The sequence below is a fragment of the Aphelocoma coerulescens genome, unplaced genomic scaffold (assembly GCF_041296385.1).
Source record: "Aphelocoma coerulescens isolate FSJ_1873_10779 unplaced genomic scaffold, UR_Acoe_1.0 HiC_scaffold_70, whole genome shotgun sequence".
In the NCBI taxonomy this organism is placed as follows: Eukaryota; Metazoa; Chordata; class Aves; order Passeriformes; family Corvidae; genus Aphelocoma; species Aphelocoma coerulescens.
Window position 1 is genome coordinate 429,889 of NW_027184055.1, and position 23,080 is coordinate 452,968.

The 23,080-nt window shown below is 55.4% G+C and overlaps 1 protein-coding gene across 1 annotated transcript in view; it reads left to right on the forward strand.

Annotated features, from left to right (window-relative positions):
• Positions 1-3,764: 3,764 nt before the first annotated feature.
• Positions 3,765-23,080, forward strand: part of LOC138102322 (uncharacterized) — a gene marked incomplete at its 5' end in the record, with an annotated part of 43,779 nt that continues 24,463 nt past the window's right edge. Inside the window, 8 exons of the mRNA XM_069000014.1 lie at positions 3,765-3,845; positions 3,932-3,982; positions 4,313-4,679; positions 5,082-5,248; positions 17,660-17,740; positions 17,827-17,877; positions 18,208-18,574; positions 18,977-19,143. Coding sequence (XP_068856115.1) covers positions 3,765-3,845; positions 3,932-3,982; positions 4,313-4,679; positions 5,082-5,248; positions 17,660-17,740; positions 17,827-17,877; positions 18,208-18,574; positions 18,977-19,143 — 1,332 coding nt within the window. The remainder of the gene's footprint in view (positions 3,846-3,931; positions 3,983-4,312; positions 4,680-5,081; positions 5,249-17,659; positions 17,741-17,826; positions 17,878-18,207; positions 18,575-18,976; positions 19,144-23,080) is intronic.

Genomic DNA, 23,080 nt, shown 5'->3' on the forward strand with positions numbered 1-23,080 from the left:
ATCCCACTCATTCTCCCCTGCACTGGCTTTGCCCCTGGGGTGTTGACCCCCCTTTTTAGGGTGTCCAGCCCTGTTCCCATGGGGAACCTTGGCAGCACCCATGGGCATAACCAACCTTTGTGGGAGGCTGGGAGCACTGGTGAGGGCGGGGGCTGTTCCTGGTGACCTGGAACTTGGCTCCTGCTGTGAGCCAGGGGCTTTCTGCCTGCTGGGCTGGGGGAACACCCTCACTGAGCTCTGGGACACCCCCAGCCCCACACCCACTCCTTGCCACAGCTCCTCCCAGACAGCATCCGCTACGCACACGTCCCCCGCTACCGTCCCTCGGCCAGGGGCCTTGTGGCTCATGCCAGACCCTTCTTCCTCCCCAGGGAGTCTCCTCCCAGGAAAGCGGGAAGCCCCCCGCAGCCCAGGACTCTCCAGCTCAGCCCCCCTGGAGCCAGGCCGCCCTCTGAGTCCCACGTGCCCTGAGCCAGGTGGGGACTGGCGGCCGTCTTGGCCACAGCGACCACAAATCAATCGAGTTTCAAACCTCTGACAAGAGGAAAAGGGCCAGCAAAACCTCAGCTCGGGCCATGAGGAGAGCAGACTTCAGACTGCTCAGGGAACTGCTAAGCAGGGTCTCCAGGGACAATGTTTTTGCAGGTGCTGGGGTCCATCCGTGCTGGTCAATTTTGAAACATCACCTCCTAAGGGCACAGCAGCAGGAGATTCCCAAATGTCGAAAGCCAAGCAGGCGAGGCAGAAGGCTTCTTCTCTGGCAAAGAGGATGGAAAAGGAAGCTGTGTGCCCAGTGGAAGCAAGGTCACAAGAAGAATACGGATGTCAGGAAAATTAGTCCTCAAACACCACAGCTGTACGTCCAAACAAGAGACAGAGCAGTCCTGTTACTTTGATCGAATAAAGGGAGAGGTCATGGGCATTTCCCACGGGATCTCTCAAGTTGATAGAGGACGCAGCTTCCTTTATCTCCTAATTTCCCAGCTGCATTTCCCTCTCTCTTTCCCCACTGGCTGAGCTACTTGAGAGGTACAGACTTCCCAAATGGCTTAATACAAACCCCCTTTCTAATGTCTACCCCCCTCCCCCCCCCCCCCATTCTTTTGCTCCTGTCTCTGTTCTTTTTCTCTAAATCCAGGGATTAGCAGAGTCTTGAGTGAGTAACAGTCTGTGTCAATTAGTGGAATTCCTATGGAATTTAGGGTTCCTCCCTTTGCTGCTTCTTTCACCTATCAGTATCTGGCTTTATCTACCATCAGGCCCACAGATAGTTTGTAAAGACACCTCCTTCTCATTCCTTCCCCAGAGATGTTTCTCGCCACTGTACGGAGAACTTTGGTGCACTGAAAGCTCAGCTGGAGAGGAAGGTGGCCAGAAATGTGGGGCCCAATAAAAAGAGTGGTTTTAAATATATGCATGGAAAGAAACATTGTAGAAGTAACATTGTCCCCTTCCAGGATGTGGATGGTCACCTGACAAACAGGGCCAGGGACACAGCACAGGTGTTTAATGCATTCTTTGCCTCTGTCTTCAACACTCTTCCCTCCCTTCGCCGTGGAAAACGTGCACTGTACCAAGGGACACTGCAAAGTCCCTGAAGAGGGCAAGCCCTGCTCAGCAGAAAGCAAACCACCCCTGTTTGATCCACAGCATTCCCATGGTGCATCTGAACCCAGTGTGTGCCAGCAACTGGGAAAAAAGGAACCCTATGCCCGTCAAAACCAGAGCAGTGAGAGCACCATGAGCGCTCCTTGGGAAATCCTGACTTGTTTAGAACAGAGGCAACGCAGAAGTCGGTGAGCTGTTACAGAAAACTCTTCCTGCCCTCGACAGCCAGTTCAGGAGAGCTCCCCAGAGACACAGGAACTTCAACTCCCTTTGTCTCTGGAAGATCTTCGCAGGCACAGAGTAGTGGCTGTTGCCAGTTGGTACCGCTGCAGTGTCCTGGGAGCCATGGGCTTGACACTGGTGGCAGCAGCACTCTTCCTGATGTGCCACTTGCTGCAGGGAATGATTCACTGCAGCAGGCTGAGCTCCTGTTCTTGCTGCCAGGCTTTTTCTGGCCATGTGCATCCTTAGGCATGAGCTGGTTCTGCTGATCCCTGAGGTGGGCCCAGGACTATGACGGCACAAAGGGGCTGAGCGCTGGTGAGAGGCGGGGCTGGGATGTCACCCGGCTGTCCTGGCCCACAGCACTGTGACATCACCGCGCAGTCGCTATGTAACACGGGCCAGCACCTGCAGCTGCCAGTGCAGTCGCGATGGGACGTGCCGGAGCCATGTGTGACGGTGTTGTCCCAGTGATTGTGCTTGTCCTGCTGTTGGCCGCTGTGGCTGTCTGGTGGGCCGTTGGCCACTGGCAACCACGGAGGCGGCAGACAAGGACAGCGAAGAGGCGCAAGCGCCCCGGGGTGCAGCCCAGAGGCTCACGGAGGAAGCGAGGAGCCTCTGCGGCTCCCAGGTCCTCCAGGCCTCGGGCCACCCCTCGCAAGCGGCCACGTGCTCCCGCGAGCCCCCTGGACAGCCCCTGCAGCTGCGGCCCCTGCGTGGCAGTGGCCCAGGAGCTGCAGGAACTGATGCTGCTGCTCTGGGCTCGCAATGGGACATGGGTGCCGCTCTACTCTGGGATGTGGCAGGCCTTGTGGAAAGAACTGGAGGAGCTGCTGAAGCGAGGCCACCTGCCCTGCTGTGGCTCGGCCAGCTCCTCCAGGAGCCTCCATCCCTTCAAGAGGCTGCTCCCAGCAAGATTCTCCATCCCTGGGAGAGCCTCAAGCCTTGCAAGGATGGCACACCATCAGAGAGCCGCCATCCAGGCAAGAAGCTCAGGCTGTCAGAGATCCTCCATCCCGCCAGGAGCGTCCGCTATCTCTGACAGCCTCCATCGCCCGCAGACGCTCCGTGAGACCTGCAGTCAGCCTGCAGAAAGTGCAGAGCCTGTGCACAGGTCTCCCAGCTCCCTTGGACTCATGGACTTCAACAACACGGGCACAACCCTGACAACTGACGTTGCCAGGGAAAGCCCAGAAGTCCAAGTGGGAGCCCAGCCCGATCCAGGGGAGCCTTGTCAGGAGCAGGTGCTGGAGCAGCGAGTGAGCTGGAGCCAGCAGTTGCCGGCCCACAGCTCCCAGGACGCTGTGCCGGCTGCGCCAGCTGGCAACAGCTCTTGCCTGGTGGCGGAGACGAGCCTCAAGACACCCAGGAGGTTCCTCCATCTCCAGGAAGCTGCTCCGAGACGGCCACCGACTACCAGGAAGGCCTTGCTGGTAGCAGGTGAGATCTGAGGAGCTCTCTGAGGCTCCCTTGGGGCTCTTGAGGGGCATCCGCAGGCCAGGCCAGGGCCCTTGAGAGCAGCCGAGTCCCTGGCTGTTTCCAGTGCTTCTGATGCCACAGCTTCAAAAAACCCCTCTCTGGTTTGCAGCTGCTCCTGACACCCCCCTGTGCGAGTCCTCGGGCTGTAGCCCCGGCAGTCCTCAAGAGCAGAGTCCAGCCCACGACGCCGGGGACAGCGACGGTGCCGCCCTGCCCCGCTGCCCTCCGGCTCCTGCAGCCGCCTCTGCGCGCTCCCCTGCCCCAGCTCTGGCGCTCGCCAGCCCGACGGCTGCAAGGCGGTGGCCGCTGCCCGGCGCGCAGCAGGAAGCAGGTCAGAGCAAGGTGGCCCGCGGTGGCTCGGCCCGCTTCACTCGCGGGCACTTGGCCGGGGGGGCCCTGGGCGCAAGGCTGATGGCTCGGTCTCGGTCGCAGGGCAAAAGAAGAAGCTGCAGGAGCTGTACCAGCTGGGCCCGCAGCTGGGCAGCGGTGGCTTCGGCACCGTTTTCTCGGGCATCCGCCTCTCGGACGGGAGCCCGGTAAGTGGCCGGGACGGCGGGGCGCGGGACGAGGGCCAGGGGCGGGGCAGGGCTTGAGCTCAGCCCCGTCTCTCGTGGGCTTGCAGGTGGCCATCAAACGCGTGGCCCGGGAGAGCGTGGTGCAGTGGTACGAGCTGGTGAGTGAGTGAGCGGGGCCACGGCGCCAGAGCGCCAGAGCGGGGCGTGGCGGGCAGGGATAAGGCCGGGCCCCGAGGGCGGGAGGCGGCGCAGGGCGGGGGGAGCGGGCGTGGGCTCAGCGTGCGAGCCGGAGCAGGGCGGGCCCGGGGATGCCAAACACCGGTGGTGGGGCCGGGCAGGGGGGCACCCCCCAAGCATCCCCTGGGCGGGAGGAAGCCCAAGCACCAGGGAGGCTGCCCAAGGGGGCACTGGGGCATCCCAGGCACGGGGCAGCACAGCAGCCCCAGGGCAGCATCAGGCCTGCTGGAGGCACTGTCTCCTCCCCACAGCCCGACGGCACCCGCGTTCCCATGGAGATTGTGCTCATGGAGAAGGTGGGCTCTGGCTGCCACAACATCATCCAGCTCCTCGACTGGTTTGAGCTGCCTGACAGCTTCCTGCTGGTCATGGAGCGTCCGGAGTCATCGCAGGATCTCCTGGACTTCCTGCTGGAGCAGGGCTTCCTGCGCGAGGAGATGGCGCGCTGGCTTTTCTGCCAGGTGCTGGAGGCCGTGCGGCACTGCACCGCCTGCGGCGTCCTGCACCGGGACATCAAGCCGGAGAACCTCCTCGTGGACCCGGAGAGTGGCGACCTGAAGCTCATCGACTTCGGTTGCGGCACCTTCCTCCAGGAGCAGGCCTTCACGCAATTTGCCGGTGAGCCCACAGGCCGGGCCCCGCTCCCAGTGCCAGGCACTGCACGGCCCCGTTCCCTCCTGGGCTGCGGGCTGCGGCATTCAGCCGGCTGCCGGCTGCCCTTTGGCACGGGCCAGATGCTGTGCCCCAGGAGCCGGCTGCCGGCCCTGCCCACAGAGGGGGGCTGCCAAAGCCAGGCCCCGGCCGCTCGGCTTGGCAGGCCCGCAAGGGCTTGGGCTGCTCCGCTGGCCTTGTCTGCCTTGCAGAACGGTTTCCTGGCTTTGGCCAATTGGCTGGGGGACGGCGGCTGGCCCCGGGGGGAAGTTGTGGCCACTGGTGCAGCCCCTGCTTCTGCCAGGAGGCTGGCACCAGGCTCTGGAAGGCAGCAGCCTGCGCCTGGACAGCGCCGCCTGTGTCCCCTAGGAACACACCTGTACAGCCCACCCGAGTGGATCTGCCTTGGCTGCTACCACGGCCATTCGGCGACCATCTGGTCCCTGGGCGTGCTGCTGTACGTCATGGTCTGCGGGAACGAGCCCTTCCAGGACGACCGTGGCATCGTGTCGGGGCAGCTCTTCTTCTGGCAGCAGGTCTCTCCAGGTTGGTGTCCGGCCTCAAGAAGGCAGGCTTTGGCAGATGGCACCGCGCAGCCCAGCGTGGCCCTCACGCAGCTCCGCGGGAGGTCGATCTGCCCTCAAGGGCTGGCCGCAGGCGGCGGCCCGTGACCACGGTGGGGTCGGTGTGGCCCGCTTGGCTGCAGGAGGTGGCGCGTGTCCTGCCGTGCCGCTGTCCCGCAAAGGGCAGAGTCAGCCGGGAGGCCGGCACAGCTCTGAGCACACGCAGCACGGCCCGGGCCCTGCGGGCGCCGGGAGCAGCTGGGCAGGAGCCTTCTGCAAGTGACCGGCGCTTTCTGGCTTCTCTCCCCAGAGTGCCAACATCTGATCCGCTGGTGTTTGTCCAAGCACCCCGCGGACAGGCCAGCGCTGGAGGAGATCTTGCGCCACCCTTGGCTGCGGGGCGGGCGTCTTTGATGCCTTGCCGGAGCCTCTGCAGCACCCGGTTGCCGAGTCCCACGCAGGAGTGAGGACTCGAGAAATAAAAGAACCACAAACCCATGCCGGGGTGTCAAGTCTGCTCCTGGTTAGCAACTTCAGCTAAAGAACCCTCTTGGGAAAAGGGGTGATCAGAGTGTTCCCTTCAGCCTTTGTCAAGCTTTTGATGCCTTTCCTCCAGGCATCATGGCACTTTTGTGTCTTCAAGCACAGGCTGTAGTCCAGGCAGGAGGGGCTGTAACAAGCCAAGAAATGCAACAGTGAAACAACAGCCGCCCTTTCAAACTGAGGCGGCCACTTGGCTTCACCTGAAGTGATACGTGGGCTCATGTGTGCATTCCAAGGGCCAGCGGGTGGCAGGGACAGAGATGCTGCTCCTCTCCAATGCTGGGAGAAGAATCAGAAATGGCAAAAGGTCATTTCAGGTTGAGCCCTGACAAAACTCTTCCTCTTTCTTCCCCTGAAATGGGAGGCAGGGCTGCGCCTTTGACCAGCTGGGTCTGCAGCCTCGTAAGCCATGGGCATGGAGCCCACAGGAAATGTTGAGATGCTGGAGTTGCTCCCATGGTGCTGGGCCCATTGCAGCCCTCAAAATACCTTTCTCTACCCTCAAAACAACTGGTAGAGATGGAAAGTGCAGTAACCAGTCTAGCCACAGGAAAGCACCCAGGTGCCTTCCCTGGCCCTGTGGGCAGGTGCCAGCTGCAAACCTGTGCCACCTTCTGTCTACTGCCCTGACCTACCACTACAGGCTTTGGGAAAAAAACATACTTCTTCAGAAATGAGGAAGGGGCAGTCAATAGCTAACTCATGGAAGCACGAGTTAACTATTGGGAGACAGCAAACGTTAGTTCAGACAGCAGACTGTAATTACAAAACCTAAGAAACCAAATTTGCCCTACTCTTGTCAAGATAGAGGGCACAAGGATCATCTCAGAGACCGCTGAAACATTCCTCAAAGGACTACGCATGCCCAGGGAGAAAGGTGAAAAAGTTCACTGAGAGGAAGACTACTGGCCTTCATCAGAAAAGACCCCCGAGGAAGAGGAGAGGCCTTCCTCAGCGCGGCCACCAGGACACACAGCGCATGCGTGGCCCATATGCTAATGACTTCCGAGAAATAATTTGTATAACCACACCTGTCCCAAGGAATGTGATGAATATTCCTAATTTAACCCATAATACTTGTGTTGTAGAGAGCACCAGGTGTGTGTTTGGAGGAGCGATCCCCACACACCCGGCGCGCCGAATAAAGCAAATACCCGCTTCTCTGACTCTGTCTCTGAAGTGTCTCCTGGCCCGGTTGCGGCATGATTCAATTCCAATTAAAAGAATCCTCTAAAAAAATGGGACATTTCAGTGCCCCACTTCAGTTTAAACACTTTAAACATGGCATGCCTGCATGTTTCTTCTTTTTTCTTTCCCCTGGATCCTGCATTAGCCTTAAAATCTGCCGGGTAGAGCCGGTAGGGCACTGCAGCAGTGTAGTGCTTCCAGTCCTTCCCATCTTTGCTGCAACAACCGTGCTCGTCCCGAATGCAGCGCTGGGTGAGCAGAGTGGTCATGTAAACGATGTAGAAGTAAGGCAGGATGTGCTCAAAGCCACAAGCCAGGCAATAGGCCAGCGAGCCCATCAGGTCTCCCGTGCAGTTGAAATGACGTGCCCAGCCCCAAAAGCCAGAGGTCATCAGCTTGCTGTAGTGCTTGGGCCCATCCACGGACACGTAGGAGCACTCGATGGACTCCGGCTTCTTCCCCCAGATCCTGCACTTGCCATTGGTACGACGGAAGAGGTCCTTCTGGTGGTTGGTCATTCTGAAGATGGAATAGCCCAGCAAGCCCAGCATCAAGACCCCTACGGCATGGGCTGTGCACAGCTGGACAGGCTGGTAAACCAAATACAGACCCTGGGGAGCACAAAAACAATCAGACATTTACTTCCAACAGAGGCTCAGCATGCCAGACCAATTCCTTGACTACAGTGGCCCACAACAGACCAGAAGAAAGAGTAGAAAAATCTACTGCAACAGTAAAACTGCAGAAAACTTTCAAAAAACTCTGCATCCAACAGTTTCCTTCTCTCTTTCTCTCTCCAAAATTGCACTTCTTCCTGAAACAAGAAGAGAGAAGTTGCAAGGATGCAAACCGGACAGAAGGAAAAAGCAAGGAACAAAACACAAACAAACCACCGCTAACCAAAAGACCCTCAACAAGCAGGAGTAAAAAAAAAAAGGAAACGGAAAGGATTTAGAAAAAAAGGAAACCAAAAGGATTCAGAAAAGTATACAGACACAACAGACAGTGACAGAAAGAGGCACAAAAGAAGGGCAGGAGAGGAAAAGATGTCCAATCTGGGCACGGACAGGAAGCCTTCCTACCCAGGAATTGTTACAAAGAATGTTGCAAGGATTTCTCAACAGTCAAACCGCCTAGAAACATTTAAGGTGCACATTAACCTGCTGAGAAGAATGTTTCTGCAAAGTTTCCTTCCTCTTAGCCCAAATCCACAGTGTCCACATTTTTACCTGCAAAGTAGAGAGGGAAGGCAACCAAACACAGTCTCCCCAGCCCAAATACCATCCCAAATGATCATGGCAGATAGCAATGGTTTTCAAGTACCAGGCTTCATTCCAAAAGAAGTCCAGAACAAAAATACCCTGCAACAGAATAATTTCACAGTAATAACAGAGCACTGTCACCAGTTACCCTGTTTAACAGCATCAGCCTAATGTCTGTGCTGCCTTGTGATGTGATCTCACAACTCATTGGTGTTTTTATGTTAGCACTTCAAAACCAGACGTTTCTGAACACAGTTAGGAAGAACTATCACATAAATACAAGCTATGTGGATACACAATATCTACCTACCTATCTATCTATCTACACAGATAAAGCAACAGTAGGATGACTAAGGCAAGTGTACAACTCAAGGACGAACGCTTGGGAAGTGAACTCACAGTTGATCAGCCCAATCTCTCTTCAGCTTAGAGTCACAGCGTTACAAAGAGGGCCGATAGAGCTCCTATTGAGCAGGCTTCCATTTCCACAGATCAGGCAATAAATCCAAAGAAGTCCCAGCACACCATCACTGAATGAGCTTGTTTCAGGCCAGGAAAAAACACTTCATTTTCATTTCCATAGAAGGACTTCTTTTCCTACTTTAATATTAGTTTACTTCCTAGCTGGTTTCCTAATTTCCTCCTTGGAATTTACCTGAAGGACATTGACAAGGATCATGGAGTTTGTCGCTTCGCCATACAGCTCCTCTTGTTTGGCAGCAAAGGAAAGGTTGATCAGAGTCCAGGCCACAATCCCAGGGCGCCCACTGAAGAAAGAGCTTGAAATCAAACCACTTCCCTATTCGAGGGTTAAATTCAATCCCCATCACGTAGTCGTAAAAGAAGTTTCCAGTGAATTTGCTGTAAAACATAAAAAAATTGGAAATGTACAGAGTTCTACACAAATACAGGTAATTACTGCTCTGACTACACAATTCAGATTAATTTGATGTAGTGATAATAAAAATCATCAAAGCATGTAACGCTGTGCAAGGTAACAGAAGCTGACCCAGCTGAAGTATTACATTAATAGACATAAGTTGTAGAGTTTCAGAAGTGCCCGAGTTTACTCTTGCTAACACTTCTGAACAGTCTCACTATTTCTAGGATGGGTGTATCTGTGACACTGAGGCTGCCAGTCCCATGGTGTGCAGCATGAAACACGGGGGATGGTGCTAGTGAAGCAAAGAACCACTGTCATACACTGGCTCAGCTCTCTCTGCCAGTGAAATATATTCTGTCATTCAATTGATAGACCCGGTTTTTATTTAACAGTTTTAATCTCGGATTACCTCGTCTTCTCTCATTACTAAAATTCACATACCACTCTTTGGCATTGGGAGGGAAAAAGTAGCCTTTAATCATTGCAAACGTGGACACTGCATATCCCAAGCTATTGGCACACCACAGGAGAGGAATCCACTTGTCAAAAATGATGGTAGGTGAGAAGAAGTGGAAGCAAGAAGCATTTGCAAACCAAAGCACATGGGTCATGATCCAGGCCTGAAGTCCATTGATTTTCATATTTATTCACGACACCTAAAAGATGAAGAAAAAAAATCGAGTGTTACTGACCCCGCATTACTGCAGCTTTTAATTCACATGGCTATGCACAGAATACACAGAAGCTCAATCAAGCGCTCATGAAACAACTTCTCTCTCCTCGTCCTCCCAATTCAATACCTTAAAGCACTTTTCTGAGTGTTCCATTAAACTCTGCTGTACCCATTAGGCTTTGTTAGGCTGAGTTTTTCTCCTCACAAAACTGAATTTAGGCTTTCCCCCAAAACTGACCAGAGTAACAAACCACTTCTCCTAACAGTTCACATCCCACATTTTGTTCAAGTCCCTTGGCTTCATGGAGCTTGAGCAGGTAAAACTATCTTGTCGAATACCAGCAATAGTCCTGGACAGCTACAGTCAACTGACAATTTCAAGTGCCAAAGTCATCAACCAGTACTTTTTCACTGCTGGTATGGTGCCTACCAGATCAACAGTTATACTAATTCTAAGAGATAGAAATGCTATCACTTCTTCTAAAAGATGACATCGATTGCTTTCTATTTTTGTTTGAACTGAACACGGGAGGAAGGTGAGAGCACTTCTGCCCACGTTTCCTCTGGCTACACATGGGCTATTAAACACTCTAGGTACAGAAATACTATCATTTCAGAAGATTGCACGGTGTCCGTGTATTCCAAGGAATACCTTACCAGCAGGGGTGACAGCACCTTCTTGTACACCTCCCACATATCCAGGGAGAACTTTATGGCAGAAGTCAGGGATGGACATGTACAAAACCACCTAGAAGAGAGAGGATGTATTCACAGTAAATACAGACGAGACAAAATCCCTCAAAACACTATTCCTTACATACACATACCAAATAGAATGTTTCTATTAAGTTTCTATTAAGTATTGGGTAAGCAAATATGGCAATATTTAGCTGTTGGGATTTTAGACTAGTAATACATCTAAGCTTTGAGACAGCTCAAAGATGTACTTCATGTAAGGCTGCCATCCTTTTTTGGTGGGGAGGCAGGACAGTTGGTAACTAGATTCAGGTCCTCGTCGTTTTATTTTTATCTATTTCTTGTGTATGAATTTAAAACCAACGGATACTGCTATAAAGTTGCTTTTTCTTCAAAACCTCATTAAGGCATATGTCACACAAGGAATATTTGCGTATATTCCCTACATGCTTCTTTTCCAAGTACATAAGCTTCCTTTGGATTCCAAAAAGCCCTGGAAAGTGGGAAACACCAAAGAGTAAATGCCAGTTCAACATTCCACTATCCTTTGTGCAAAAGGATTCATCCAACAGCCGTGTGAGAAACCAGACCCGGCATCCAGATCATAACTCAAGAATGTACCTGGAAAGTGACCCAAAGGGAATAGATGCCAGCAGCCCTATAGGTCAGTGTGGGAGTCCTGTTCCAGATGTCAGACAGATGTTTATTCCCTGTCAGCAAGTCCAGCAGTGGGTCAGTCAGAGAGCACTGGTACTGGTCACAGGACATGATGAAGTAATACACGATCGGCGGTGCAAACACGAGCAGGAAAAGGATGCTTGCCAAGGAAAACCAGTCCACCTCCCTGTAATCCAAAACAGAGCATTTTGTTTGCCCAGGTTTCAGAGAGATGAGTTACATCAAATAACTTTTTCAGTGGACCTTCTAGACTAACTGGATGAAAACTGAAAATGTCTTCAGGGCACAGACATGTCTGGTGGTCAAACAGCCATTAAAAAATCAGCACAGAACAGACTTTACCACAAACTCCTCTAAAACTACACTAGCTGATCAGAGCAAGAGATGAGAGAAAATCTCCCCTCCAAAAACCAGATTATTATTACAGACTTCACCTTTTTGATGGCAATCATGGCTCTAACTGGTAGAGTATTCGGTTGAAAGTGATAATGGAATCCCAAGAACATGATGCAAAGCTTGGAAACTTGCAAAAGACAGACCTTGGACAGCCATACATTGAACTTGCTGTGCCAGCCACTTTTGCTGTTCCCAGCTGCAGTCCAATGCCCTACTAATACCTACTCAGCTCTTGGAGAACTGGGAGATGCATCCTCAATCTTGCTACAGCGGGACTGATCAGCTGGGAATGCCACAGATGCTGGGATGCTTGTTTTCCAGATCTCATGAAATATTTCTTTCCTAGGAACTAGAAATGTTACCAATTTTTACTTCCCGGCCTTTCCTGGCCATCTGCATCCTCAGCCACAAGCAGGCTCTGCAGATCGACGTGGCTCTGGGGAAGCAGGGACTCCTGTCTGTGGGCAAAGAAAACAAAGACAACTTGTAAGAAGAGAACCTGGAGCTTCTAGTTAGAAGAGAAAGGACTGTTCAATCAAGGCAGGGGCGACGAAGGAAACTTTCTAAAATGGAACAAGCAGCAGAAGCACAGTAGTTTTGCAGAAGAAATTCTCCTTCCAGCACTTGGCTTAGGGAAAAAGCCTGATGTTGCTACGAGAGACACGAGTTCATGTCTAGTATTGGGTAGCAGACATCGGAGCATTTCGACTATTGGCTTTCCAGGCTCACGCTATTCGAACCTGAGAGTGAAACTCTTCTAAAAGCCAGAGGTGCTTGGAAGAAATGTTTCTGCTCACACCACGACTGGGGACCGTGCATCATTCATACCTTGCACCTGTCCAAAGGCCTTCCTCCGTCTGCACTCCGGCAGCTCTCACCGAGGCTCTGGCAGGGACGGAGGCTCTTGCCAGAAGTATCGCAAGCGTGGAGATCTTCCTCATCCTGCTCCTCCACTGCTGACATCAGGGAATTCCCTGGAGCTGGGAACGTCTGCCTTTCCTGCTGGAGGATCTTGTTTGGCAGTTCTCTGACGTTCTTCACCTTTGGCAGTGCCGCAGCCATGGAGGTGTAGGACAGATGTTTCCCTCTCCCACTCCCCACTGCCACCAGCTCCCCCTGGGCAATGAGGGGGCTGCCGGCTGAGCGAGGGCAGCGCCAACGTGCAGCAGCTCAAGGATCCGCTCCCTGCGCGCTTCCCGGGATAGGGCTGCCCTGGGCCTTGGCATGGACAGAGGGTCCCCCTTCTCTGCTGGCCGTGACCCTCCTGCCCCAGCCTCGCTCAGGTCGATTCATGTGCCTCCCGTGAGGGACGCCCTCCACACAGATCCTGCTTCTGATTCCTTGGATCCACAGCACTGTTTCTCCTGGATTTTAGCCACGCCTTCCCCTCTGTAAAGCATAGGGATACATAGGAGGAGTGTGTTGGGCTCCCCTCCACCACTGTTAGTGGTTTCAGGCCCCCAGGAGCTCTTGTGTCTCCCTTTTTCCCAACGATATCCCCTCCGTCCCCTCCTTCCCGACGCTTCCCCTCAGCAGCACCGAGCCTTTTCCCGCCCTTTGCTCCCCTCAGCGCTGGCCCCGGCCCCGCTCAGACCACGGCCCCTCGCCGCCGCTGAGGCCCTGCCCACGCCCATCGTCCTGGCCACGCCCCCTCGGCTGGGAACGGCTCCCCGCCCTCCCCTCCCTAATTAGCGCCCTTCCTTCCTCCCTCCTTAATGCCTCACTAATTCGGCCCCCTGCGGCCAAGGGCAGGGCTTTGGAGGAGCTCTGTGCGGCAGCCTGGCTGCGTGCGGCAGGCCAGAGACGCCCAGTGTTGTCCCTCCGCTCAGGGCAGGGATCCGGGGCACCGCGGCCACCCGGGGAAGATGCTCCGTTGCCAGCCCACACCTCCACCAAAGGGAGAGGAGGAAAGCAGGCTGCCAGAGCCACAGAAGCCCTCTTCCCCAGCTGGCTCTTCTCCGCCCTGCCCCGCCCCGCCCCGCCCCGCCCCTTCCAGCTCCAAGGCCGTTTTTACAGGAGCTCCGAAAGAGGCAAAAAAAGACAAACGAGCTCCACAGCGAATTCCTGAAAGAAAAATCCAGCAATGGCCAGGAGGCTCCTGTGGCTCCTTCCTGAAAATCAGGGCTATGGGGAACAGGGTGCAGGGTGTCCCAGGACACAGAGCTGGACACTGATCCCTCCTGGATCTCCTTGGCACCCCTGTCCCAGGCAAGGATGGTCCTGAATATCCTCCTGGAGCTGTCCCAGGAAAGTCCCTGCTCCCTGGTGCGGGATGGGAGGGGTAGAGGTGGTCCTCTCACACTCATCCCACTCATTCTCCCCTGCACTGGCTTTGCCCCTGGGGTGTTGACCCCCCTTTTTAGGGTGTCCAGCCCTGTTCCCATGGGGAACCTTGGCAGCACCCATGGGCATAACCAACCTTTGTGGGAGGCTGGGAGCACTGGTGAGGGCGGGGGCTGTTCCTGGTGACCTGGAACTTGGCTCCTGCTGTGAGCCAGGGGCTTTCTGCCTGCTGGGCTGGGGGAACACCCTCACTGAGCTCTGGGACACCCCCAGCCCCACACCCACTCCTTGCCACAGCTCCTCCCAGACAGCATCCGCTACGCACACGTCCCCCGCTACCGTCCCTCGGCCAGGGGCCTTGTGGCTCATGCCAGACCCTTCTTCCTCCCCAGGGAGTCTCCTCCCAGGAAAGCGGGAAGCCCCCCGCAGCCCAGGACTCTCCAGCTCAGCCCCCCTGGAGCCAGGCCGCCCTCTGAGTCCCACGTGCCCTGAGCCAGGTGGGGACTGGCGGCCGTCTTGGCCACAGCGACCACAAATCAATCGAGTTTCAAACCTCTGACAAGAGGAAAAGGGCCAGCAAAACCTCAGCTCGGGCCATGAGGAGAGCAGACTTCAGACTGCTCAGGGAACTGCTAAGCAGGGTCTCCAGGGACAATGTTTTTGCAGGTGCTGGGGTCCATCCGTGCTGGTCAATTTTGAAACATCACCTCCTAAGGGCACAGCAGCAGGAGATTCCCAAATGTCGAAAGCCAAGCAGGCGAGGCAGAAGGCTTCTTCTCTGGCAAAGAGGATGGAAAAGGAAGCTGTGTGCCCAGTGGAAGCAAGGTCACAAGAAGAATACGGATGTCAGGAAAATTAGTCCTCAAACACCACAGCTGTACGTCCAAACAAGAGACAGAGCAGTCCTGTTACTTTGATCGAATAAAGGGAGAGGTCATGGGCATTTCCCACGGGATCTCTCAAGTTGATAGAGGACGCAGCTTCCTTTATCTCCTAATTTCCCAGCTGCATTTCCCTCTCTCTTTCCCCACTGGCTGAGCTACTTGAGAGGTACAGACTTCCCAAATGGCTTAATACAAACCCCCTTTCTAATGTCTACCCCCCTCCCCCCCCCCATTCTTTTGCTCCTGTCTCTGTTCTTTTTCTCTAAATCCAGGGATTAGCAGAGTCTTGAGTGAGTAACAGTCTGTGTCAATTAGTGGAATTCCTATGGAATTTAGGGTTCCTCCCTTTGCTGCTTCTTTCACCTATCAGTATCTGGCTTTATCTACCATCAGGCCCACAGATAGTTTGTAAAGACACCTCCTTCTCATTCCTTCCCCAGAGATGTTTCTCGCCACTGTACAGAGAACTTTGGTGCACTGAAAGCTCAGCTGGAGAGGAAGGTGGCCAGAAATGTGGGGCCCAATAAAAAGAGTGGTTTTAAATATATGCATGGAAAGAAACATTGTAGAAGTAACATTGTCCCCTTCCAGGATGTGGATGGTCACCTGACAAACAGGGCCAGGGACACAGCACAGGTGTTTAATGCATTCTTTGCCTCTGTCTTCAACACTCTTCCCTCCCTTCGCCGTGGAAAACGTGCACTGTACCAAGGGACACTGCAAAGTCCCTGAAGAGGGCAAGCCCTGCTCAGCAGAAAGCAAACCACCCCTGTTTGATCCACAGCATTCCCATGGTGCATCTGAACCCAGTGTGTGCCAGCAACTGGGAAAAAAGGAACCCTATGCCCGTCAAAACCAGAGCAGTGAGAGCACCATGAGCGCTCCTTGGGAAATCCTGACTTGTTTAGAACAGAGGCAACGCAGAAGTCGGTGAGCTGTTACAGAAAACTCTTCCTGCCCTCGACAGCCAGTTCAGGAGAGCTCCCCAGAGACACAGGAACTTCAACTCCCTTTGTCTCTGGAAGATCTTCGCAGGCACAGAGTAGTGGCTGTTGCCAGTTGGTACCGCTGCAGTGTCCTGGGAGCCATGGGCTTGACACTGGTGGCAGCAGCACTCTTCCTGATGTGCCACTTGCTGCAGGGAATGATTCACTGCAGCAGGCTGAGCTCCTGTTCTTGCTGCCAGGCTTTTTCTGGCCATGTGCATCCTTAGGCATGAGCTGGTTCTGCTGATCCCTGAGGTGGGCCCAGGGCTATGACGGCACAAAGGGGCTGAGCGCTGGTGAGAGGCGGGGCTGGGATGTCACCCGGCTGTCCTGGCCCACAGCACTGTGACATCACCGCGCAGCCGCTATGTAACACGGGCCAGCACCTGCAGCTGCCAGTGCAGTCGCGATGGGACGTGCCGGAGCCATGTGTGACGGTGTTGTCCCAGTGATTGTGCTTGTCCTGCTGTTGGCCGCTGTGGCTGTCTGGTGGGCCGTTGGCCACTGGCAACCACGGAGGCGGCAGACAAGGACAGCGAAGAGGCGCAAGCGCCCCGGGGTGCAGCCCAGAGGCTCACGGAGGAAGCGAGGAGCCTCTGCGGCTCCCAGGTCCTCCAGGCCTCGGGCCACCCCTCGCAAGCGGCCACGTGCTCCCGCGAGCCCCCTGGACAGCCCCTGCAGCTGCGGCCCCTGCGTGGCAGTGGCCCAGGAGCTGCAGGAACTGATGCTGCTGCTCTGGGCTCGCAATGGGACATGGGTGCCGCTCTACTCTGGGATGTGGCAGGCCTTGTGGAAAGAACTGGAGGAGCTGCTGAAGCGAGGCCACCTGCCCTGCTGTGGCTCGGCCAGCTCCTCCAGGAGCCTCCATCCCTTCAAGAGGCTGCTCCCAGCAAGATTCTCCATCCCTGGGAGAGCCTCAAGCCTTGCAAGGATGGCACACCATCAGAGAGCCGCCATCCAGGCAAGAAGCTCAGGCTGTCAGAGATCCTCCATCCCGCCAGGAGCGTCCGCTATCTCTGACAGCCTCCATCGCCCGCAGACGCTCCGTGAGACCTGCAGTCAGCCTGCAGAAAGTGCAGAGCCTGTGCACAGGTCTCCCAGCTCCCTTGGACTCATGGACTTCAACAACACGGGCACAACCCTGACAACTGACGTTGCCAGGGAAAGCCCAGAAGTCCAAGTGGGAGCCCAGCCCGATCCAGGGGAGCCTTGTCAGGAGCAGGTGCTGGAGCAGCGAGTGAGCTGGAGCCAGCAGTTGCCGGCCCACAGCTCCCAGGACGCTGTGCCGGCTGCGCCAGCTGGCAACAGCTCTTGCCTGGTGGCGGAGACGAGCCTCAAGACACCCAGGAGGTTCCTCCATCTCCAGGAAGCTGCTCCGAGACGGCCACCGACTACCAGGAAGGCCTTGCTGGTAGCAGGTGAGATCTGAGGAGCTCTCTGAGGCTCCCTTGGGGCTCTTGAGGGGCATCCGCAGGCCAGGCCAGGGCCCTTGAGAGCAGCCGAGTCCCTGGCTGTTTCCAGTGCTTCTGATGCCACAGCTTCAAAAAACCCCTCTCTGGTTTGCAGCTGCTCCTGACACCCCCCTGTGCGAGTCCTCGGGCTGTAGCCCCGGCAGTCCTCAAGAGCAGAGTCCAGCCCACGACGCCGGGGACAGCGACGGTGCCGCCCTGCCCCGCTGCCCTCCGGCTCCTGCAGCCGCCTCTGCGCGCTCCCCTGCCCCAGCTCTGGCGCTCGCCAGCCCGACGGCTGCAAGGCGGTGGCCGCTGCCCGGCGCGCAGCAGGAAGCAGGTCAGAGCAAGGTGGCCCGCGGTGGTTCGGCCCGCTTCACTCGCGGGCACTTGGCCGGGGGGGCCCTGGGCGCAAGGCTGATGGCTCGGTCTCGGTCGCAGGGCAAAAGAAGAAGCTGCAGGAGCTGTACCAGCTGGGCCCGCAGCTGGGCAGCGGTGGCTTCGGCACCGTTTTCTCGGGCATCCGCCTCTCGGACGGGAGCCCGGTAAGTGGCCGGGACGGCGGGGCGCGGGACGAGGGCCAGGGGCGGGGCAGGGCTTGAGCTCAGCCCCGTCTCTCGTGGGCTTGCAGGTGGCCATCAAACGCGTGGCCCGGGAGAGCGTGGTGCAGTGGTACGAGCTGGTGAGTGAGCGAGCGGGGCCACGGCGCCAGAGCGCCAGAGCGGGGCGTGGCGGGCAGGGATAAGGCCGGGCCCCGAGGGCGGGAGGCGGCGCAGGGCGGGGGGAGCGGGCGTGGGCTCAGCGTGCGAGCCGGAGCAGGGCGGGCCCGGGGATGCCAAACACCGGTGGTGGGGCCGGGCAGGGGGGCACCCCCCAAGCATCCCCTGGGCGGGAGGAAGCCCAAGCACCAGGGAGGCTGCCCAAGGGGGCACTGGGGCATCCCAGGCACGGGGCAGCACAGCAGCCCCAGGGCAGCATCAGGCCTGCTGGAGGCACTGTCTCCTCCCCACAGCCCGACGGCACCCGCGTTCCCATGGAGATTGTGCTCATGGAGAAGGTGGGCTCTGGCTGCCACAACATCATCCAGCTCCTCGACTGGTTTGAGCTGCCTGACAGCTTCCTGCTGGTCATGGAGCGTCCGGAGTCATCGCAGGATCTCCTGGACTTCCTGCTGGAGCAGGGCTTCCTGCGCGAGGAGATGGCGCGCTGGCTTTTCTGCCAGGTGCTGGAGGCCGTGCGGCACTGCACCGCCTGCGGCGTCCTGCACCGGGACATCAAGCCGGAGAACCTCCTCGTGGACCCGGAGAGTGGCGACCTGAAGCTCATCGACTTCGGTTGCGGCACCTTCCTCCAGGAGCAGGCCTTCACGCAATTTGCCGGTGAGCCCACAGGCCGGGCCCCGCTCCCAGTGCCAGGCACTGCACGGCCCCGTTCCCTCCTGGGCTGCGGGCTGCGGCATTCAGCCGGCTGCCGGCTGCCCTTTGGCACGGGCCAGATGCTGTGCCCCAGGAGCCGGCTGCCGGCCCTGCCCACAGAGGGGGGCTGCCAAAGCCAGGCCCCGGCCGCTCGGCTTGGCAGGCCCGCAAGGGCTTGGGCTGCTCCGCTGGCCTTGTCTGCCTTGCAGAACGGTTTCCTGGCTTTGGCCAATTGGCTGGGGGACGGCGGCTGGCCCCGGGGGGAAGTTGTGGCCACTGGTGCAGCCCCTGCTTCTGCCAGGAGGCTGGCACCAGGCTCTGGAAGGCAGCAGCCTGCGCCTGGACAGCGCCGCCTGTGTCCCCTAGGAACACACCTGTACAGCCCACCCGAGTGGATCTGCCTTGGCTGCTACCACGGCCATTCGGCGACCATCTGGTCCCTGGGCGTGCTGCTGTACGTCATGGTCTGCGGGAACGAGCCCTTCCAGGACGACCGTGGCATCGTGTCGGGGCAGCTCTTCTTCTGGCAGCAGGTCTCTCCAGGTTGGTGTCCGGCCTCAAGAAGGCAGGCTTTGGCAGATGGCACCGCGCAGCCCAGCGTGGCCCTCACGCAGCTCCGCGGGAGGTCGATCTGCCCTCAAGGGCTGGCCGCAGGCGGCGGCCCGTGACCACGGTGGGGTCGGTGTGGCCCGCTTGGCTGCAGGAGGTGGCGCGTGTCCTGCCGTGCCGCTGTCCCGCAAAGGGCAGAGTCAGCCGGGAGGCCGGCACAGCTCTGAGCACACGCAGCACGGCCCGGGCCCTGCGGGCGCCGGGAGCAGCTGGGCAGGAGCCTTCTGCAAGTGACCGGCGCTTTCTGGCTTCTCTCCCCAGAGTGCCAACATCTGATCCGCTGGTGTTTGTCCAAGCACCCCGCGGACAGGCCAGCGCTGGAGGAGATCTTGCGCCACCCTTGGCTGCGGGGCGGGCGTCTTTGATGCCTTGCCGGAGCCTCTGCAGCACCCGGTTGCCGAGTCCCACGCAGGAGTGAGGACTCGAGAAATAAAAGAACCACAAACCCATGCCGGGGTGTCAAGTCTGCTCCTGGTTAGCAACTTCAGCTAAAGAACCCTCTTGGGAAAAGGGGTGATCAGAGTGTTCCCTTCAGCCTTTGTCAAGCTTTTGATGCCTTTCCTCCAGGCATCATGGCACTTTTGTGTCTTCAAGCACAGGCTGTAGTCCAGGCAGGAGGGGCTGTAACAAGCCAAGAAATGCAACAGTGAAACAACAGCCGCCCTTTCAAACTGAGGCGGCCACTTGGCTTCACCTGAAGTGATACGTGGGCTCATGTGTGCATTCCAAGGGCCAGCGGGTGGCAGGGACAGAGATGCTGCTCCTCTCCAATGCTGGGAGAAGAATCAGAAATGGCAAAAGGTCATTTCAGGTTGAGCCCTGACAAAACTCTTCCTCTTTCTTCCCCTGAAATGGGAGGCAGGGCTGCGCCTTTGACCAGCTGGGTCTGCAGCCTCGTAAGCCATGGGCATGGAGCCCACAGGAAATGTTGAGATGCTGGAGTTGCTCCCATGGTGCTGGGCCCATTGCAGCCCTCAAAATACCTTTCTCTACCCTCAAAACAACTGGTAGAGATGGAAAGTGCAGTAACCAGTCTAGCCACAGGAAAGCACCCAGGTGCCTTCCCTGGCCCTGTGGGCAGGTGCCAGCTGCAAACCTGTGCCACCTTCTGTCTACTGCCCTGACCTACCACTACAGGCTTTGGGAAAAAAACATACTTCTTCAGAAATGAGGAAGGGGCAGTCAATAGCTAACTCATGGAAGCACGAGTTAACTATTGGGAGACAGCAAACGTTAGTTCAGACAGCAGACTGTAATTACAAAACCTAAGAAACCAAATTTGCCCTACTCTTGTCAAGATAGAGGGCACAAGGATCATCTCAGAGACCGCTGAAACATTCCTCAAAGGACTACGCATGCCCAGGGAGAAAGGTGAAAAAGTTCACTGAGAGGAAGACTACTGGCCTTCATCAGAAAAGACCCCCGAGGAAGAGGAGAGGCCTTCCTCAGCGCGGCCACCAGGACACACAGCGCATGCGTGGCCCATATGCTAATGACTTCCGAGAAATAATTTGTATAACCACACCTGTCCCAAGGAATGTGATGAATATTCCTAATTTAACCCATAATACTTGTGTTGTAGAGAGCACCAGGTGTGTGTTTGGAGGAGCGATCCCCACACACCCGGCGCGCCGAATAAAGCAAATACCCGCTTCTCTGACTCTGTCTCTGAAGTGTCTCCTGGCCCGGTTGCGGCATGATTCAATTCCAATTAAAAGAATCCTCTAAAAAAATGGGACATTTCAGTGCCCCACTTCAGTTTAAACACTTTAAACATGGCATGCCTGCATGTTTCTTCTTTTTTCTTTCCCCTGGATCCTGCATTAGCCTTAAAATCTGCCGGGTAGAGCCGGTAGGGCACTGCAGCAGTGTAGTGCTTCCAGTCCTTCCCATCTTTGCTGCAACAACCGTGCTCGTCCCGAATGCAGCGCTGGGTGAGCAGAGTGGTCATGTAAACGATGTAGAAGTAAGGCAGGATGTGCTCAAAGCCACAAGCCAGGCAATAGGCCAGCGAGCCCATCAGGTCTCCCGTGCAGTTGAAATGACGTGCCCAGCCCCAAAAGCCAGAGGTCATCAGCTTGCTGTAGTGCTTGGGCCCATCCACGGACACGTAGGAGCACTCGATGGACTCCGGCTTCTTCCCCCAGATCCTGCACTTGCCATTGGTACGACGGAAGAGGTCCTTCTGGTGGTTGGTCATTCTGAAGATGGAATAGCCCAGCAAGCCCAGCATCAAGACCCCTACGGCATGGGCTGTGCACAGCTGGACAGGCTGGTAAACCAAATACAGACCCTGGGGAGCACAAAAACAATCAGACATTTACTTCCAACAGAGGCTCAGCATGCCAGACCAATTCCTTGACTACAGTGGCCCACAACAGACCAGAAGAAAGAGTAGAAAAATCTACTGCAACAGTAAAACTGCAGAAAACTTTCAAAAAACTCTGCATCCAACAGTTTCCTTCTCTCTTTCTCTCTCCAAAATTGCACTTCTTCCTGAAACAAGAAGAGAGAAGTTGCAAGGATGCAAACCGGACAGAAGGAAAAAGCAAGGAACAAAACACAAACAAACCACTGCTAACCAAAAGACCCTCAACAAGCAGGAGTAAAAAAAAAAAGGAAACGGAAAGGATTTAGAAAAAAAGGAAACCAAAAGGATTCAGAAAAGTATACAGACACAACAGACAGTGACAGAAAGAGGCACAAAAGAAGGGCAGGAGAGGAAAAGATGTCCAATCTGGGCACGGACAGGAAGCCTTCCTACCCAGGAATTGTTACAAAGAATGTTGCAAGGATTTCTCAACAGTCAAACCGCCTAGAAACATTTAAGGTGCACATTAACCTGCTGAGAAGAATGTTTCTGCAAAGTTTCCTTCCTCTTAGCCCAAATCCACAGTGTCCACATTTTTACCTGCAAAGTAGAGAGGGAAGGCAACCAAACACAGTCTCCCCAGCCCAAATACCATCCCAAATGATCATGGCAGATAGCAATGGTTTTCAAGTACCAGGCTTCATTCCAAAAGAAGTCCAGAACAAAAATACCCTGCAACAGAATAATTTCACAGTAATAACAGAGCACTGTCACCAGTTACCCTGTCTAACAGCATCAGCCTAATGTCTGTGCTGCCTTGTGATGTGATCTCACAACTCATTGGTGTTTTTATGTTAGCACTTCAAAACCAGACGTTTCTGAACACAGTTAGGAAGAACTATCACATAAATACAAGCTATGTGGATACACAATATCTACCTACCTATCTATCTATCTACACAGATAAAGCAACAGTAGGATGACTAAGGCAAGTGTACAACTCAAGGACGAACGCTTGGGAAGTGAACTCACAGTTGATCAGCCCAATCTCTCTTCAGCTTAGAGTCACAGCGTTACAAAGAGGGCCGATAGAGCTCCTATTGAGCAGGCTTCCATTTCCACAGATCAGGCAATAAATCCAAAGAAGTCCCAGCACACCATCACTGAATGAGCTTGTTTCAGGCCAGGAAAAAACACTTCATTTTCATTTCCATAGAAGGACTTCTTTTCCTACTTTAATATTAGTTTACTTCCTAGCTGGTTTCCTAATTTCCTCCTTGGAATTTACCTGAAGGACATTGACAAGGATCATGGAGTTTGTCGCTTCGCCATACAGCTCCTCTTGTTTGGCAGCAAAGGAAAGGTTGATCAGAGTCCAGGCCACAATCCCAGGGCGCCCACTGAAGAAAGAGCTTGAAATCAAACCACTTCCCTATTCGAGGGTTAAATTCAATCCCCATCATGTAGTCGTAAAAGAAGTTTCCAGTGAATTTGCTGTAAAACATAAAAAAATTGGAAATGTACAGAGTTCTACACAAATACAGGTAATT